Here is a 15,700-nt window from a genome sequence, read left to right as displayed (position 1 = left end):
TGATTAATGAAAATTTTGCAATTTTTTTTTCCTGTGTGCTTTCCTGTGCTCTGTAAGTTCTCTGTATTACCTCATTAATGCCATCTAATACAAGCAAAAACCTTGGGGTGGGGGTGCTGCACTAAAGGTCTGATCCCTTTCTTTGTGACATCCTGGGAGGCTTCTTCAGATGGGAAAAGAAAGACCATTATTGTCACAAGAACAAAGAGAAAAGAAGTAGTAAAAAACAGCCTAGAGGTATTAAAGAGGATTTATGTCATCCTTGGCACAAATGTCCTATATTCCCATGTCCTTTTTAATGCAAATCATATTAAAATTACATTATAATATCAGTAGGAATTTGATTGCAAGATACTGTAATTTTAATTGAGCAACTAGCTGATAGGAACAAGAGTACTCAGATTATTAATCAAGCAAAATGATGAAAAAGCACTGATTTCATTGCTACACTAAACTGTCATTATTTGAAGGAAAAAAAGTCAATATTCCATAGTTAGAAAACCAAGTAACACACTATTAACCAAAACGGTTTTAAAAAAAATTTTTTTTTAACGTTTATTTATTTTTGAGACAGAGAGAGACAGAGCATGAATGGGGGTCAGAGAGAGAGGGAGACACAGAATCAGAAGCAGGCTCCAGGTTCTGAGCTGTCAGCACAGAGCCCGACGCAGGGCTCGAACTCACGGACCGCGAGATCACGACCTGAGCCGAAGTCGGACGCTTAACCGACTGAGCCACCCAGGCGCCCCTAACCAAAACTGTTTTAAATAATGGCTTCCCTGTCTCCTCCCACTTCCCCCAGATCACTCCTATTAGAAGTCAGGAACACACAAAAGAAAAAAAAAATCTGAAAATTACTAATTCTTTATTGGAGAAAGCTGTGATCTTTTAACTATAAGGCGATTCAAGTTACAAATCTCTTGCATTTCTATGACTGTTCTTAAGCTCATTACAATAATCAATATTTTCTCATTGAAAAGATTTCAATTCCCTGAAAAGCCTGGTTAAAAAAATCTAGAGCTGACAAAATTTCTCACCCTTTGAAGTCAAGTGTCTCATCTGGATATAATGGGAACATGCTAGTTGGTAAAAACCTATAGATTTCCCAGAAGTTATGCAGAATTTTAGGGGCTTCAGAGGTCTAGTTGGTATCCAGGACCATATTCTTTTCTTGATTATGCAAAGTCAGTGATATCTACATGATGCTGAACTGCCCCAGACACGTGATGAGAATCAGAATGATCTGGTGAAACGGGGCCTGGATTTCTAAGTTTTCCTTTTTGGAAAAGAACAACCAAATTCCTGTGGACTCCTGGTCTGTTCTTCCTCCCTTGCACCCACTGGAGAATCAGTTACCCTGGACCATCGCAGAAGGTCGCCCAGGGCAAGTCTCTGCTGTTCAGGCGCATAGGAGTGTGTGTGGGGTCGAGGCAAATCCTTCAAGTTCCCATGGGACTCTGCCCACCGTGGCCTTTGTAGATGGAGTCCAGCCTCTCTCTATATAGTTCATGAGAAGTTCAGGTGATGTCATCACCCGCTCCTAACCTGGGGAACCCCCACGAGGGGTGGTCATGGCGTGTGGGACGGTGGGTAGGGAAGCAGGGAAGATTAAGACTTATCTGGGCCTACTGCCTAATGGGATAAAAAAATAGATTCCTTTTTGACTTTATCTTGGGAATTAATACTCAGTAGAAGACTTTTTTTTTTTTAGAAGACTTTGAATGACAGATTCATGCATTCCTAAAACTTCATTTTAAAAATACCTGATGAAGGATTACAAAATTAGAAAATAACATAAAAACATAATTTTTAAATTCTGATTCTTCCTAGCAAGTTTAGATCATAAAAAATTAGATCAAAAAATATCTCCTGTCATATAGTTCGACTCCGTGCAAGCCCCCCACAAAATGGAGTCACCCCAAAAGGAGCGGTCATTTATTACACGTGTGAGTGCTAGAGCATCGTCATAGTAAGTGCATATGCTTCCTGTTTATTGACATCACCGCCAATTATATATGCTTTTAAAATTCCACGCAGGTACCAAGTCGATTTTATTTGCTATGCGTTGCACCTAGGGGATCCCGAGTGAACAATCACTCAAGAATAAATCACTGGTAACCGACAACGTGCTATACTACTACCAGTAAGTAACCAGGTGTATTAGTTTCCTACAATTACATCCTTGGCGTACGTATCACTATAGTCCCCTTTCCGGAAGTCTCTTTGGGCCGCAAGCATGGATCACGAGGAAGGGGAAGGTAGCGGCTGTGCTCTGAGGATGCCCGACCACCGCCCCCTGAACCGGAGGGAAAGCTCCCCCGCGCAGGTGTAGGGACGAGGTGCTCCCTCCGCCGGGCTGCGACCTGCGGTCTCTCTCCCAGTCAGCTCCTGTTTCTGCCCATGCTTTCGCCTGCCTTCACCAGCTGGCTTCCTCTGCCTTCTCTTAAACTCTGCCCACAACCCCAGCTTCGGCTTGCGGGTGGCCGTCACTGCTTCGGTCCTGGGGGACACTTCAGCAGCAGGTCCCATAATAGCCTAGCGAGCTCGCCGTGTTTCTTAGGTCAAACTTCCTGCAAGCATAGGGCTGACCCGGCTCATCGTTTCAATGCGGATACACGGTACCAGATTCTCTAGATCACACTGCCAGGGCACACTCCAATCATCATCTCTGGGGGGATTCCTAGCGCCTTGTTTTAAAGCTCCCCAGGTGATTCTAGCAGGGACAGGGCTGGGACCCACTGGGGCAGCCTAACTAAGGCTGACTGTCCTTGAGGCCAGTCGGTGCCCATCCCTGAGTGGATTAGGTGGGTGCAATGAAACCTAGCGGTCAGAAGTCTGAAAGGGATGTCACTGGGCTAAATCAAGGTTTTGGCAGCGCTACGTTCATCCTGGAGGCCCCAGAGGAGAATCTATCTCCTGGTCTTTTCCACCTTCCAGAAGTGGCCCGCGTTCCGCGGTTTACGATCTCTTCTGCCATCTTCTAAGCCGGCGACGGCTGATTCAGTCTTTCTCACATCACATCGCTCTGATGTGGGCTGTTCCGCCTCCTCCTTCCACGTTTAAAGGAACCCTGGGATTGCACTGGATGATCCAAGCTAACCTCTTTCTTAAGATTAGCTGATTAGCAACCTTCATTTCCCCATCATGTCACACAGCGTGTCCACAGGTTCCGGGGATTAAGACGCAGACATCTTTAGAGGGGCCATTCCTATTCTGCCTCCATGAGCAGACTACGGGGAACAGAACATAGAACGTGTGGGGTTTGCTTACAGACGCCATAAACACGACCAACAACACGATGCTGAGTGTTATGACAGCATGAGATGCAGCCTGACTACTAAAACTTCAACGATTTATGTTGGTTTCCATCTTTTAGACTCCACGTCAATAGACACTTCAGCCATAAAAACAAGAGACCAGAGTGTTCTTACAAAAATATTATGAATTCAGACAGAAACATTTCTAGCCTTCGATAATTTACCAGCTATTTTCCTGTAATTATACCAATTTATACATTTTATCAACAACCGCTACTCAAAATCAATTGTAATTAGTTTAGATTCCGAAAGATATCTATTTCGAAACAGATTTTAAGTAATTTTCAAGTTACTTTTGCCTCAGCCAATGATTATAGATATATGAAAAATATAACAACACTGTACAATTCTTTTAAAGAAAAAATACTTCTCCAGAATGTTTCTTCTTCAAAATTTAAATAAAATTACTTGAGTGTTTTTATTTTTTTTAAATGTTTATTCATTTTGAGAGAGAGAGACAGAGAGAGAGAAAGACAGCAAGCGAGCACCAGCGGGGGGGGGGGAGGGGGGAGGAGGGGCACAGAGAGACAGAGAGAGAGACAGAGAGAGAGACAGAGAAAACCCAAGCAGGTTCTGTGCTGTCAGCACAGAGCCGGACGCAGGGCTCAAACCCATGAACTGCGAGATCGTGACCTGAGCCGATATCAAGGGTCAGACACTTGACCAACTGAGCCCCCAAGGCCCCCCCGAAAGTACCTGAATGTTCTTAAAAAGCGTATTTCTATGCTTGAGGCTACCAGTAGGGGAAATCAGGGAGGATTTTCTAATTATTAACAGAGCTTCTGGAACATTTTACTGTGAAAACCCGTCACCCAAATGCGGTGTAAACCATCTAAACCAAAAAGGAGTGGGACAAAGTAAGATAAGATCATTTTTTAAATATAAGAGTTAGGGGGAAAACATTCTGACTTCAAGAAACTTTGAAGGAAAATGCATTTTCGTGAATATCTGAGTCTTAAGAAATGAACTATTTCTTGGGTGTTTCACCTTCATATTCAAAATGAAAATAACAGAAAGTCCTTTCTTCCTTATATTTGCTTGCGTTTATATACCTGCACATGTAATACATACACAGTGTTGTATATGTAACAGTTTATCTGTTGACCTCAATTTGGAAGTTGGTACCTGCATTTTGGTAAGTGAAAATCAGCAAATCTCACTACTTTTTGGCTTTAATCGTCAATTCACTTGGAGCATTAGTTCATCAACAAATACTTGAGCACCTACTCTGTGCCAGGCATGTTACAAGTGTTAACAAGTTTTTAATTTATCCCGTTAAAAAGAAAAAAATCAGTCCTGTCCAAGCTTAACAAAGTAATTCACATTTTTAAAAAAAGTACCAATCATTTAATCCTCATTTAATAAGAACCGACACTACTTTGAATCCACAATTCAGTCTTATCTAACAATCTGTAAAAGGGTCAATTTGAACTTTACGTCTTTAGCACATAAAGTTGGTATCGTAAGACCAGTGAGTTATTTCACTCTGGGAAAATCGGGAGGGGGCGGGGGTGGGCTCTTTCCTTCAAAGCTGTGGTCTCTTCTTGGGACAAAACTAACGACTGAAGTGAAACCAATGTGCTGACGTTAAAGTTCGTCACATGCCATCGGTAATCAGAAAAAAGTGTTCCAGACAGAAGACGACTTACTTAGACTGCTGAGCTGGCGTATGATAGCAGCAAGGGTACTGTTGGTTACACATTCAAGTTCACTGGTAATCCCCTCCGGCAGGGCTCCCCGGCACAAGTGCCGGGGCTCGATGTTCCTCTTCACTAAAGGCATGGCTCACAATCTGAAAATCAAAAAGACATTTTTTTAAAAGCTCACAGTCACATTTCAAGAAACTTAGAGTTTTCATTATCCTTTCTACGTGAGACAATCAGCTAGAAACACAGCAGATGTCGAATTAATTACATAAAAGTTTATCGATTGCCAAGATATATTTAGCATACAACCCGACTTTTATAGAAAGATAATGTAAGCAAGATTTCCAGTAAAGTATGAATGAATGCATGCATTTATACTTTCCCTCCCTCTCTACTAACATGATGAGAGATCAAAAAGGCACAAGCCCAGCAGTGCTAAGGGCAGGAAAGGACACAGCGGTCCCAAACTGGACAGAGCCTAATCAGATGAAGACACAGACAAGGCCATACCCTGGAGGCCAATGAAGGGAGAAAGGAAGTGAGCCCACTGCCCACCTTCCCCAACAACAGCTCAGGAACAGAAGGTGACACGTATGCATGAAACGGACAGAGGTGGGGGAGCAGGGGATGGCTTCCCAAGTGGGATAAGCTCATGAACTGGATGAACCACAAGGATCTACACGAAGGAATATGACAACAGGAGGACTAGCTTTTAAAAATCCATTTACAAATTCCTTCTCCCTTCCTGGGCTGCCTCCACTCCACCCTACCCGGCATGTTTTACTTTCTGGTGAACTCCAGAATTTGGACTTGAGACACAAAGCAGAGCTAAAGGTTGGGGAAGGAAATGCACTGAGACCAGGGGTATTCAATCAAAGTCTACACTGAACGTAAGACGGGGCTTCTCCCTACACCCTCGTTCCCTGGCTGGCTTCTCCACGTGGCTCCCAGAGCCCTGGCAGCCTGGTTTTCACTCCCACCCAAAGAGACCGGGACATCCCTCCCTGGGAATACTGGAAGAGAGATCTACAAACATGGGACACTGGGCCAGGGCTTCCCCCTACGCAAAATGCCAACCAGGTCACCCACCAGTTACACCTGCCAATAATCTCTCCCCGCACAATTCCCACATGGCTTTTAATGCCCCGGACAGAAGAATGCACAGTGAAGGATCACCAGACACTTCAGGAAAGCTTTCCCCAATGTGGGGAAACCTGGGAATCCTCTTCACTTCTCTCTGCAAAAAGTACATTATAAATAACATGAAGTCTCAACTTTTTGTTTAAGGAGGCATATAGAGTTTCAAACCTGCTACTTAGACAACCAACCTACCGCTCATACGACAGTAGAAAATCCAGTGACTGGGACATAACCGTTATTTTGACAAGATCATCACATTGGCCAACTTGGAGGTACAGAAACACAAGAGCCTAGGATGTTGGTCAGTGGTCAAACCTGCCCTGAGGTGCCAATCTGGAATTCATGTTACGGGAGACAAATAACATCCTATTTGTTCAAACCACCGTAGTTGGGCTTTCTGTTACCTGGTGTGAAACTTATTTCCAACTGGTACAACAACTGAATGGTGCCCTGTACCTAAAGATCCTGGAATGTGGTAAGCATATAATACATCTTTGCCTTTCTTCCTCCTTTCTTTAAAACTTTTGCTCATACATCTAATAAATACTTACAGAGCACCTACCACCTACCCGGCGGTGTAGGAGGTTGATGATCCAATGGGGAGTCAAAGCAGACGAGGAACCCCCCTTCCCATTGAAGCTCTATTCTACGAGGGAGAGAGACATTGACCCGACCGCGCAGGTTAACGAATTCGGGGTTAGAAAACCATTTGTGGGGTCAGGGTGCTCAGCTGTCTGGAGTCACGGACAAGCTCCTGTGGACGTGGGACCTGAAATCTGAAGGGTGAACAAGGGTCCTGTGTGGTAATGTGGAGAATGGAGCAAAGGAAGGCAAAAGGGGGTGAGAGCTGTAAAGGAAAAGTTCTGTCCAATTATCCAACGTTTAATCGACTATTTCTGCCTTATATCCATGAAGGTGGTCGTTCAACACACTGACCCTATTTCCGGATTCAAATACCACTCCCACTGACGCAGGCGCAATGCCTACAGCACATCCCTTCACCTCTCTGTGCCTGTTTCCTCCCTGCAAAATGGGGAGAAAATAGCAGTCCCTACCTTAGAGAGTGCAAATCTAATGAACGATCACATATATTAATCATTTAGAACAGCCTGAACTGTAGCAGCACTAAAAAAAATGTGACTGATTATTAATTTAATGACATCTTATATGTTGTTATAATGTTAACTATTATTTCTATCATACTAGTACAAGGAGCGGTTTACTAGCCGACGATAAGGCTGAACCACAAAAGATAACAATATTCGCACAGAAATTATGTGAAAGAAGATGTACACACTCAAGGAAGGAATGCTAAAATATGAAAACTCTAGAGGTCCAAGTCTCAAGGCAAAAACCGGAAGATTTACTGTGAGTTGTCATTTCTTTCTGGAACCACATTAGAACAACAGGACAGGATGGTAACTAATCACAATAAAATGAACTAGAAAGCCAGAATTTGTCATAAGGGAAAAAGAGAAAACTCATTAACAAACTTAATAAAAGCATAGGGTGTGGGAAAGAAAACTACTGAAAACGGGGACTCGCTCCAGGAAAGCAAGAAAGAAATTAAGCAACAAAAACCATGATATCCATAAAGAAGCACGGAGCGATCGGGGGTGGGGGGTGGAGAGGGATGTGGTGGCAAAAGCTTCTAAGGACGGCACAGATAAGCTAGCGAACTGGACGTTCTTAGAAGACTCTGAATTCGCGGGCAGCCTGCTTGTAACGCCGATTTGTGAAACTGGCCCAAGTGTGAATTACCTTTTAAATAATTTCTCAAAAGAGGGATTTATGAGAGTTTGGGGTAAATGTAAGATTTAGGAGCTGAAGGCTACGCATATAACAGGCAACTCCTGCACATCCGTTCTGTGTTCATCCAGGATGAAATGTCACTCTTTTTCAGCCTCTGACATGCCCAGCAACCTTCCCGGGTACACCTCCCCCGGCCCACCACCACATCTCTTACGATTTATTCAAATGCACAGAAATCTAATCATCCACGCATCACAGAGGTCCCACCAACATGTCCGAAACACGGCCAGAGCTAGTTAATACCTCCCTCCCCTCTTTCCCTGGGCTGGGTCCCCAATATCGGATAGGCCTGCCATTCATCAGGGCATATGTAGGAGCTACCACTGGCTGTCTGTTTCGAGGGAATCTTGAAAACACGCACAGGATTTTCCCGATGTTCTCAGTCAGAAGTGCTCACGGCCCACTCTGATACCGCCCCCCCTCCCCCCCCCCCCCCCCCCCCCGCCAAAGGCCCTCAGTTTCGTATTTAAGACAGCCCCCTCTTGTGTTCACGCAGTGAACTGTTGGCTCAACACGGTGGGTCCCGGGAGGCTCCATGGGTACTGCGGCCTCACCGAAAGGGCTCACCTAGAGGCTTGCTTAAGGCGTTATTAGGGCACCAAAGAAAAAAAGCTTAAGTCTAAGCGGGTGTAGTACCCACATCTTTTATTTCTGCATTCTGATGCTTTGACATCTTGGAGCCAGACGGAGGTCCCTGGAGGCATCGGTCCTCCGGGGATTAGCCAATTCCTAGAGCTGGTAAACTCACCCAGGGGCTCGCCTCTCGTATGCAAACCTATCAACCCACAGCCCGCACCTCCTCTATCCGCTCTCACACCCCATGCCACCGTCCAACTGCCCCAGTCACCCCAGGACCAGGTGCCAGACAACCGGGGACAACATTACGCCCCAAAGCCTGCTGAAATTACTCAAAGTAGCCAATCCCAAACCTGCTCAGCCTGCCTTATCCATCCTTCCCCACAGAAACCGAGATAAAGGCTCTCCATGCCAGCTTCCTCTTTCGCTCTGTCTCCAGGTACCCCCCAAACCCGGTGCTTCCCCCCACGCAGTCCCCTCATCTTGGGATCTGTAACGTTTACCTTATGGTATCACCTCCTGATCTGCCGGCCAGCCCGTATGTCACCTTTTCGATTAGCATACTGTATTTTAAGACAACAGGGAAGTCTGAGAAGGATTCCAAGGAAGCAACATGGCAGCGATGTATCCGTGTCCCTGCTTACCACTGCAAGCGAACTGCAGGAGTCTACATGCCTGGCCCCAGGCTAGGACTCCCTCCCCAAGTGGACTAGAAGCTTTCTGAATTCAGGGACTGAGCCTACAAGTTCTGTGTTTCCCACACCGACTTCCAGGGTCCCCAACACAACCTGAGCATTGAAAAGCCGTCTGCTGGTCACACGCCGACGTGTAGGCAGACACGTCTCTGTTTGGCCCTCTCCTTGGGCACTGCGTCTGTTGTTGTTCCAGTATTTCAGCCCTAATGAATCCCAGCCTTCACTTCTCACGGTCGTTATACGTCTCTTTGGCACCCCCACACTTGTCTAAATACAAACGATACGACAGGGGGAGGAAATGCTACTCTCCTCTCAACTTTAGAAAAATGGCTTTGTAGTTCCTTTGGAAAGTTCTAATTACCTAGCAATGACTGTCATGACTCCCCGATTCAGGGTGAAGTACCCTAACACGTGAATTTTCCCCCGGCCGGCCTTTATTTTATCTGACACTAATCCAGTTTTGAATATACTGAACGGCAGGGTAGAGGTAAAGGGGAAAACGTTGGGTCACTCATTACTCTTGAAAATGCTCTGCAACGACAAAAACGGACACGTCATGAACTAACCCAATTAGTCACCAACAAATCACTTAAGTATGCCTCTCGATTCCTTCGCTTGAAGAACTAGGATGCATCCGGAGCATTCTTCAAAGTCATCCTGTGCGCTAAGAAAAAAATCAAAGACTGCCAATCATACATTTATGGATTATTAGAGGTTACATAAGGTATTGCTATTAAACCTGTAGTTCGCCCAACCTTTCTGGGAAATGTTTCAATTTAGAGACAGACAACCTGGTTCACATAACCGTGAACTAGATTCCAGACGCGGCTGAAAGCAGGCCAGAGCCCTTCCCTGGGAATTCGGAAGTGGGACCCCACACCCAGCTCAGCTGCTGCTCTCTCGAACAGCAGGCATGGGTAACCCCTCCGCCACAGGAAGTGGAGACTGCCACAGTCGCGGCCAAGAAATGAGAACGAAGTCCCAGACAAACTGGCAAAGACAAGAGGCAGACAAGGACACCCCAGGGCTTTGCCCAACCCTCCTCAGAATGCACGGCCAACGAAGAGAGGACACTTCTACCCAACCCCCCACTTCACTGCGGGGGGGGGGGGGGGCGGGGGTCAGGCTTGCATCCCGGTCTGATGCCTCTTCCGGCCTCTTCTCGCTTCCTCTCTTTCCTTCCACACCACAGTTCCCGTAACCAAACCCTCACAGGTATGACCCCATCTTGATGGCTTTCTCTCGAGGACCCAGACAAATAGGAGCGGCTCTGGGAGTCGTTTAAGAAAAACGGGTAGTAATCCAGGGATACGGGCCTCGTGCACAGACCGCTGTGCAGGAGAGGAGGCGGCCGTCTTGAAAGGGCAGGGGTGGAGAGTCCTGCCACAAACTGTGGCTCACCTGCTACGGGGACTGAGCCGTAAGTGACCTGGAACTGTCCGGTGGAGGGAAATGCCACGACAGGAATAACAGTGTGGACCCGTGGAAGATCCAGAAGGTAAAAAACATCTACAACAACAGCAGGGTTGGCTCGTGGCTGCTAGCCTGCACTGATGGCCTGCGTAAGGGTAATGAGGGACCGGAAGCTGTTAACAAGCAGTTAATGGCTAAGTGAGAGAACACTGGAGCCTTCCTGGTGGGTGTAAACCGGTCCTCATCGGTGACCTGTAGCGACCTGCAATGGAACTGTGGACTGGACTGCGTGACAGCTACGGAGCTCAAGATGTTCGAATGCTCGGTCAGAGCATTCTGTTAGTATGCAGATCCAGGCTGCGGTTTTCAGGGATCCTGAGAACTGGAACACGGACTCCTGACGGATGCCCATGAGGATGCTGGGCGCAAACACTTCCCCACCACCCCCCAGCTCCCTCCGGAAGTGGTCAGCACACCACTGGGGGATGCCGCACAGGCCTCGCCCCCACGGCTGGCTGGTGACCCGCGCGGGCTTCACACGTCCCTTCCCGCGTGCCAACGGGGGAACTGGTGCCGGGCCTGGCGGGGGAGACTGACATCAGGCAGCCCGGGGAGGACAAGCAAGCGGTGGGTGGCTGTGCCCCAGAGACACAAGCTTCGGGAGCGTGGAAGATAAAGTGTGGGAAGGTTCTGGATGTGGCAACTCTGGTGAAGCTTCTAGGGGCGTGGCAGTTGGCATGCTGGGAGAGCCCCTCCTGAGTAAAAGACACATCCACAAAGAAGGAAGTGCAGCGCCCATTCGGCTGGGTCGTGGGGGCAACGCAGCTGGGAATGCTGCTCTGGCCCGCAGACCGGGTGGCACAGCGGCTGCCACCTGGGAGTGGGGCCCAGAGCAAGAGGCTTTCTCTGCAGCAGGGCCGGGCTTGGCACAAGCGGCCCGGATGTTTAGGCCGTAGGATCCAGTGACCCTGGATGGTACAGAGGGGTCCGTAACGGGAACAGGTGCAGTAAGGAGCCCCTGGCAAGCACCAGATGGAGAATCAAACGTACCCCCCCTGGGATTCTGAAGTAAGGCCACGCCATCACAGCAGAGAATGATACGCCCTTTGAGAACAGCTCCTGGCGTGTGCATTACCAGGCCCTGGTAGAGGTCATGAACAGCAAGGGCGGAAGCATCCAAGGCCCCCCGGCCCCCACCGGTGAGCTGGGTTTGTAGGTCAACCGATCCACCAGGGGATGGAAAGGGCACTCCCCAGAGTGAGCCAGCGTGGAAGGCACAAGTGACTCCCACGAGCAGCAAGTCCAGACCTCCTCCACGTCCCCCACCACAGCTGCCAGCGCACGCCATGCCCGTGCCCCGGCGAAACGCCGACTTGTACGTCTAGCGGGCAGAGCGGGGCAGGCACGAGCCTGGATGACAGACGGGTCAGCCTGATGTCAGGGACGAAAGCAAAGAGCGCCCATGGCTCTGTTACAGCAGCAACTGGGGATTGCCCTGGAAGACACCGGAGAGGAAAATCTTCCCGCACGCGGAGGTGCGACACGGCAGTTCACCCCGCCTCGTGCGGAACGGAGAGGGAGCCTGAGCTGAAAATCCAGATGCCTGGGCTGCCTGCTGTGTGGTCAGGGGAACGAGAGCAGCAGGGACAAGGAAGTCTGGATACAAGCATACGGGGCAGGCACTGGGGAGCGGGCACAGTGGGAAGACTCCTGGATCGTGTCAACCCCCCCCCCCGCCCCCCACGGGAGAGGCGCGGAGTACCGAGTGGGCAAGATCCACGAGGCCGCGGCATCAGGATCTGCCCGATGGGATCGCCTCGGTCGCCGCATCTGACCAGGGGCCCCCCCTTCACAGCGGGGAGGCTCGGGACCGGACCCAACACGGCGGGTGGTAGGTAACACACACCACACCGTCCAGATGCAGTTCCCCCACCCCCACCGAGTGCCGCAACCGCCTTCTCAAAGCACACGGAAGCACCAGCTCGAGAGTCTGACAGGATGGGTGCCACGCTTCACGATGCGGTCTGCGAGGTCGAAGACCGCTCTGTGGCCCCGCGTCCCTAAGAAGGGCACGCGGGTTCAGGAGCCAGGAGGCAGAAGCTGCCACGACCCACTTACCATCACTGCCAAGAGCCCTCTGAGGGGTTCTGTGTTCCTGCCCCTGCCCGCTGGACTCTGGAGGGCCAGGAAGGGCTCATTCCGGCAGGGACCACGGTCAAGGTCCCAGGGAACTGCAGGTTCTGGCTCCGGGCAGCACCCTGGACCCCTTGGGCCAGGGACCAGAGTCCCCTTGGGGCACAGGAAGCCGACTGGGACCAGGAGGAAGGGCTGCGTTTACACAAAGGGCAGGGAGGAGCACGCGTGCAAGCCAGGCGACACGCATCTTGTTGTCCGCTTCCGGCAGGATCTGGGTACTTGATGACCCACCACCTTACCTAGCGTGCTCGGTCAGCGCCGAGGTGTGCGCCGCACCTGCCGATTTCCTGGAGCATCTATCTCATGGTTAACTTGTTTCTCACCGTGGGGCTTTCTTCTCCACACCTCGTTTCAGGAGTTTCCCGACACAGCAACCTTGTGCTTGCTTTGACAGAGACCCTGGCACAGGACGAGGGTTCTAATTTCTCACCGAGAGCTTGGGGTTTTTTATTTCTGGAGCCCCAGGCAGATGGCAAGCCATTTCTCAAGGCTGGCGAGCCGTTCTTCCACCCAATTTTTAAGGGATCTGACAACCCTCTGAAAATCACAGTGTTCATTTGAGGCTCCAGTTCTAGCTCGCTGCCTCAGGCTGTCCGGACACACGTTTCTGTACCATGGGCAGCATCAGAACCTAGCCTCCAGCACCTGTTCTGGTGTCCTTTCCCCTCTCGACCCCCTTGGCTTCTAACACCCATGGACAGGCCTCCAACGCATTCTTTCCAGCAAGGCAAGGTTTTTAAAAAAAAAAAAAAAACCATAAATTCACAAACACACAGTCAGCTATACTTTACCCAGCAGCTGTACGTGTCCACAGAAACTCACATGGCTAATTTCACTTCGTAGACGTCTCCTATGAGGACTCTCTTAACCCCCCAGCCTCTCCATCACTGTATCACATCACGTTTCACTGTTCCTATAACCCTCTCCACTGTGGTCCTCAAATGTGGAACGAGAAAGGGTGAGTACAACGATCGGCGAGGTATACTGAAAAACTGAAAGGATCGGCGACCAGCAGAGAATAATATGGGTAAAGTGGGTAACAATGGGGAAGACAATGTCGAATATAGAGCAAAACGTATTCTTTACTCCAATTTATGAATTGCATTAACAAATTAACCCTGAGTCCCTGTGTGTGCTGATTACACCTTCCCTGCCTTCCTTACAGCTCACATGAAAATGTGTGCTGGGCAAAAAAAAAAAAAAGTAACATACTGATGGTATTATTAAATTTTAATATTAATCTAACATTCATTCCTAAAGTAAGATACTTAATTTTTTCCCTCTAATTTTGTTTAGTGTCCAATTAATCTACACCTGTATTTCTCCTGCAACTTGACTTACTATGGCAGCCGAATGTCCAAACACTGGCATTTCACTTCCCAGAGTGGTAATCTTCTAACTAAAGTCAAATGATTAAAGAATTTCAAGTAATATCAGTGTGCTTTCTACTTAAAGGCAACTTTTCTCTCTTCCAATAAGTTATCCAACCTCTTTTTAAAAATTCCATACACTGGGGCGCCTGGGTGGCTCAGTCAGTTAAGCGTCCGACTTCAGCCCAGGTCATGATCTCACAGTTCGTGAGTTCAAGCCCCACGATGGGCTCTGTGCTGACAGCTCACAGCCTGGTACCTGCTTTGGATTCTGTGTCTCCCTCTCTCTCTGCCCTTCCCCCACTCATGCTCGCTCTCTCTGTCCCTCTCTTTCAAAAATAAACATTTAAAAAATACATAAAATGAAATTCCGTATTATAAAACTCTGAAGTCTTCCTATAGAATGATTAATGGAATGTCTTTTCTAAAAAGGTTACAAAAGCAATTCAACAAATGTTTAAAAACGGTGTGAAGTTCTCGGAGTGTCCCTTTTCCCAACCATTCCCGTCCACACCGAACCACCCGGGATGAGCTGTCATCTCAGCAATCTAAGTCACTGGTGGATCTTTCCAGATCACTTACTGTTACTGATTTTCAGTTTAATTTCACCGTACTCAGAAGACATAATTTGTCTGGACTTGTCTAAATTTGTTGAGACGTGTCTTATGGCCCAAAGCATGATTTGTCTTGGTGAGCATTCCACATGTATGTCTTGGCGAACAGACGTGCGTTCAGCTGTGGTGACTGATGATGATGATGTTGTGATCTTCTATTTTCTTAATTAATTCTTAGTACGCTTGTTCCCTGAATCCCTGAGAGGAGGTTTGAGGCTGCCCACAGTATAGATTTGTCCATTTCTCCCTGGCGTTCTATCAGTTTTTATGTATTTTGAAGGTCTGTTGTTGAATCTACACACACATTTCAGATCATCACGTCTTCCTGGTGAAATAAACCCCTTGTCCTTATGTAACGTTCCCTTCACCCCCGAGCTTGATCGCCATCCCAAAGTCTACTTCAGTCATCCCTTCTTTTGACCAGTGTTTATGCAATGTAAGTTCTTCCTTTCAATTTTAACCTTTCCGTGTCTTTACAGTAGGTTTGAGACAGCATGCGGTTTGGTCTTGCTTTTCTGTCCAAAATGACAATTTCTGTCTTTTAATCGGTGTGGTTAGGTCATGTACTTTCTTTCAAGTGTAACGATAAGGTAGAATTTAAACCTTCTTGCCAGTGGTCTTCTATGTTCTGCATTTTGCTCCACTTTGCCGTCTTTCTGTCCTCTAGTAATTATTTTTCTGATGTCTCATCTCCATAACTGGCTTTTATTCACTTTTAACCTTTCTAAAGTGGTTTCCCTACCATCTTACGATCTATGTGTAATCACGGCCTACCTTCAACTACTACTGAACTACATCGTGCATCGTGTGTGAACATTGGCTGTAACCTCGGAAGCGTGCATTTTTGTCTTCTTTCTCCAATGCTGATACGTTCATGTTCACCCTCATTTTTCACCATATCAGGGTCTATTCATTCTCTGT

General features: G+C 47.9%; 1 protein-coding gene across 6 annotated transcripts in view; it reads right to left on the bottom strand.

Annotated features, from left to right (window-relative positions):
• WASF3 (WASP family member 3) overlaps positions 1-15,700 on the bottom strand; it is a 133,702-nt gene that overhangs the window by 40,121 nt on the left and 77,881 nt on the right. For all 6 annotated transcript variants that reach the window (XM_047861529.1, XM_047861555.1, XM_047861559.1 and 3 more), the window contains one exon: positions 4,967-5,109. In XM_047861529.1, the coding sequence (XP_047717485.1) occupies positions 4,967-5,099 (133 nt within the window). In that variant the 5' untranslated portion in view covers positions 5,100-5,109. The remainder of the gene's footprint in view (positions 1-4,966; positions 5,110-15,700) is intronic.

Source organism: Prionailurus viverrinus, chromosome A1 (assembly GCF_022837055.1).
Source record: "Prionailurus viverrinus isolate Anna chromosome A1, UM_Priviv_1.0, whole genome shotgun sequence".
Lineage (NCBI taxonomy): Eukaryota > Metazoa > Chordata > Mammalia > Carnivora > Felidae > Prionailurus > Prionailurus viverrinus.
The sequence above is the reverse complement of the archived record's forward strand: the minus strand, read 5'-3'. Positions and strand labels throughout refer to the sequence as shown.